The 3,900-nt window shown below is 60.2% G+C and overlaps 1 protein-coding gene across 1 annotated transcript; it reads left to right on the forward strand.

Annotated features, from left to right (window-relative positions):
* Positions 1-763: 763 nt before the first annotated feature.
* Positions 764-2,795, forward strand: MNEG_7173 (hypothetical protein; the record flags this gene model as incomplete). Its single annotated transcript, XM_014044354.1, has 5 exons — positions 764-955; positions 1,349-1,519; positions 1,856-2,090; positions 2,354-2,388; positions 2,682-2,795. 5 exons carry the CDS (start codon positions 764-766, stop codon positions 2,793-2,795), a joined length of 747 nt encoding a protein of 248 aa, XP_013899808.1.
* Between the last annotated feature and the right edge of the window lie 1,105 nt (positions 2,796-3,900).

Here is a 3,900-nt window from a genome sequence, read left to right on the forward strand (position 1 = left end):
AGCGCAGCAGCGGCGGGGCGTGCGGCAAAGTCGGAGAGTGCAAGTGGTGCAAGAACTGGTGGGTGGCTCCGAGTCTGAGTGCCTAGGGAGGAGTGGGCAGCAGGCAGGGGTGCAGGCGGATGCACCAAGAAGGACAAGTGCAGGGCGGAAAGTGATGACCATCTAGCTGACATACGCCGGGCGGATTGGGAACACATACTCTTGCTGTGCTCGGGCTCGCTCCTGCTCCTGCCACTTATTGGCTCGCGGTGCCCGCGCCCTGCAAGTTCACCATGCGCTGTTTGGCAACCCATGCTCCCCTTCCCCATGGGCTTCCTCCAAACCACAAAATCTCAGGAGAGACATCTGCAGATTCAAGGCGTACGATAAGGATGCGAAAGACTGCACCCCAGAGCAGGTGGCGGGCACACTGAAGCTCGCCAGCACGGCTGACGGCGGCGCCCCCCTGCAGCTGTCGCCCTGCGATTTGTACCCCTACCTGCGTGGCAGGACTCTGTGGCTTATCGGGTGCGCTAATAAGTCAACATAAGGGGAATTGAGGCTGGCAGTGCAGGCAGCCGTTTCCGGCCGCCGTTGCGGATACCCCAGGCTTCCGCCCCTGCTTGCTTCTTGGCACCACGCCTTCCCTGAGATCTGAGGGCTCCGCCCGAGCCTCATCAGCTGGTATACTCGCATGTGCTTGCCGCGCCCACTCGACGCTCCCGCCCCGCCGCCGCGCGCCCCTGGGCGCAGGGACTCCCACACGCGGGCGCTCTTCCGGTCAATGCAGTGCTTCCTGCTCGACCTCTGGGAGGACCAGAGGGTCTGCCAGGCCAGCCCAGATGATGACCTTGTCAAGCAGCTGGACAAGCTGCCCCTGAAGCCTGGGACGTCCAAGTGCATCCACCTGGCGGGCGGGGGCCGCGTGTGCCTGGTGCACGCCGTGCAGGGATGGTCGCTTATGGACAACCCCAAGGTGAGTTTGGAGGCTTGAAGGCCGGGGTTTGGGTCTGGTAGGATGGGCGGGTGGCTGGGCGGGTTTGTGGGTGGTGCGGGGTGCGGTGGTGGGGGTGGGTGTCGGGATGTGGGGTGGAGCGGGGTGGCACTGGGTAGGGCGGGCTTGGGTGCGGTGAGAAGAAGAGCGGCATGTGTTTTGTGCGGCAGACATGAGTGTGGACTCAGCCCAAAGCGACAGGAGGTCGACCCTGTCGTGCGGAAGACTGCAGGTGTACAACAAAGCAGCGCAGCCGCACGCACCTCTGTTGGTGCCCACCCCGGGGCCGCGGTGGCGTTAGCGTGGCTGTCGCGCCCCATTTCTACGTTTCCTTCTGTGGGTAAACGGCCGTCGGAACATGACCCGCATCCACAGGTCGCAGATGGCGGCGTGCTGCAGCTGCTGCATGACAAGCTTGCATCACCCGACGACATATTCGTCGTCAACTTTGGCACCTGGCACGGCCCCCACGGCGTCGAGCCCAAGCCGCGCAACAACATCGAAATGTACAAAGTGGTGCTTGAGAAGTTTGGGAAGTATTACAATGTGCGTAGCCTGGCAGGCTTGGGTTGGAGACCTCGTGGGTCCGTTATCAGCGCTCTTGGCCTGGCGCAGATTCTTGCCACACAGACAGCCGCCTAGACGCAGCAGCCAGCGGCGGCCGCGGCTGCACCTGATGGACAGCAGCTGGGTCGACTGCGCCGCAGCATCCCCGCTCATTTAACAATTCCAGTTCTATCAGCCATCGCCGTCATGGTTGGCATAGGCCGCTGGCAATCAGCGCGTCTGTGTGCCAGGAACGCTGACCCTAGGACGTCCCTGCACCGCCCCCTCTCATACCAGCCTCCTACTTGCTTGGCGCTTTGCGTTGTCAATCTGCAGGAGACCCGGGCCCAGTGGCCGCACGTCCTCTTCAGGGAGTCCCCCACCTCCCACCCCGAAGACCCCAAGACGGGCGCCTGCCTCGCCTACCCCGACCCCAGTGTCACCGGCTCACTCGACACGGCGGCGCGCGAGGTGCTGCCGCGCTACGGCATGCCTGTGGTCGGCGGCGCGCGCGAGTTCACAATGCCGTCGCCCTGGGGCCACCCCGGCAAGCGGGCAAGCTACGGCGTCGGTGAGCACGATTGCAGCAGTCCAATGCTTGCCTGGCCACGCGGAATGGCGCAGCGGGGGGCTGTGCGATCTGGAGTGGGGCGCCGGGCGCGGCTGTGGGCGGGCGGGGACGGTGTGGCTCCTCGTACAGGGTGGGTTGCATGTACCGATAAGCCTGAGGCACCCACACAACGTGTTCCCAGCTTTGCTTTCACAATTTTGCTTGAGAGAGCACACTATATCATAGCCCATGAGAGCCCGTCGCCCTCAAACAAACACGCACAGATTGCCTGCACTACTGCAGCCCTGGCATAACTGAGGTAAGCACTGTGAACAGTTAGGTGCCGCTGGCCGACACACGGCTCCGCATGACAGCCCTCAGCAGTCAGAGTAGCGCTCAGGTCTTGAGTCAAGCCACAGCAGTTCTTGCATTGGCACATGCAGCATGCAGGCAAAACCCGCCTTGCAACAGTTGCACGCATGCCACTCATTCACACCGCAAGCAGTCATGCTTTGTTGCGCATGATTATGCACATGTTTACAGGCAATTGTGGGACAAAGTCATTACCCTCGCCCTCGGCCCCCCTTGCCTTGCACCAACCCGCGTGCGCAGCTGCTGCTGTGGGAGCTGTCAAAGGCGTTCCAGAGCGGAGCGACCGGCATTGCGCCGCTGCCGGCCTCAGCGCCCATCCCTCAGAGGGAGTGCAAGGAGATGCGATACTACTGAAGCAGCCCGCTGCATCATCCATCCATCCCGGGGTTCAACATCACATGCTGTGCTTTCTACACCTGCAAGCTTTTGATGCAATTTTGCGACCGTGACTCTATCTGCAAACGTGGTGCGACGGTGGCAAGTTGACAATGTCTGCCCAACTTCTGGCTGGCTACACAACCCTCTACAGCACCCACATCCGTCCTCACCCATTCCTTGGCCCACCAATCATGCACCCCCATCTTTCCTGTCATACTTGCACTTCCTCTCGATTGCGCTGCTGTCCTTCCACAAAAACAACAGGCCGTCGAGCCCGCTCCCTTCTTGCTTCCCTTCAACACACACACAGCCACCTACAAAACTTCTGGGAGATTTTCCGAGCCTTCATCACAGGCCCCCTCTCTACCTCTTGCCTGCACTTTTGCTGCATGCTGCGCTTGGTGCCTGATTCCCAAAGCAAGACGCACACTGCAGAATTTGCGCGATGTAACCAGCTGGTTGGCAGCTACGGACAGAGAGACATTCAGGCTTGCTGAAGCTTTAGAGTTCCGTAAACTTCGAGTCAATCCGCACTTTGCTGCTTTGAGGGGGCGTGCATTGTTGCTGCGCCTGGGTGTAAAGCAGCTACACGCAGTGCTTGCAAACATGTAGCACATGATAACGAACGCAGGTGCAGCATGCCAAAACACATCACTTTATCAGTCCTATACACGCTGCATAACCAAAATGAACGATGACAGGAGCGAATGTGACAAATGGGCAGCTGCCCAGCCAACATCGATCAAGCAAGCAGTTTTGCTGCAGGTAAGCTCAAAATTGCTGCACCAAGTGACACAAAATGTTTCATGACAAGCCTGTTTTCACATCAAGCATGCGCACCTTGCTCCTCTTGCACACTGACTTGGCCGCCATCCTCATTTTCCCAGAAGCTGCTGCAGCTGCCACCGCTGTTCCTTGATCGCCGGCGCAATTCAGACGAAAGCCGCTTGACTGCTGAAGGAAAGCTGCGGTTGAAACGCGTCGTACTCAGCAGGAAGTAACCAACGCCCACCAGCGCTGCCACTGCGTCGCCGCAGGAGTTGAGCAGCTCACCCTGCGGCGTCCAAACCCAAGCGTGCTG

This window comes from Monoraphidium neglectum (genome assembly GCF_000611645.1).
Source record: "Monoraphidium neglectum strain SAG 48.87 unplaced genomic scaffold scaffold01247, whole genome shotgun sequence".
NCBI lineage: Eukaryota > Viridiplantae > Chlorophyta > Chlorophyceae > Sphaeropleales > Selenastraceae > Monoraphidium > Monoraphidium neglectum.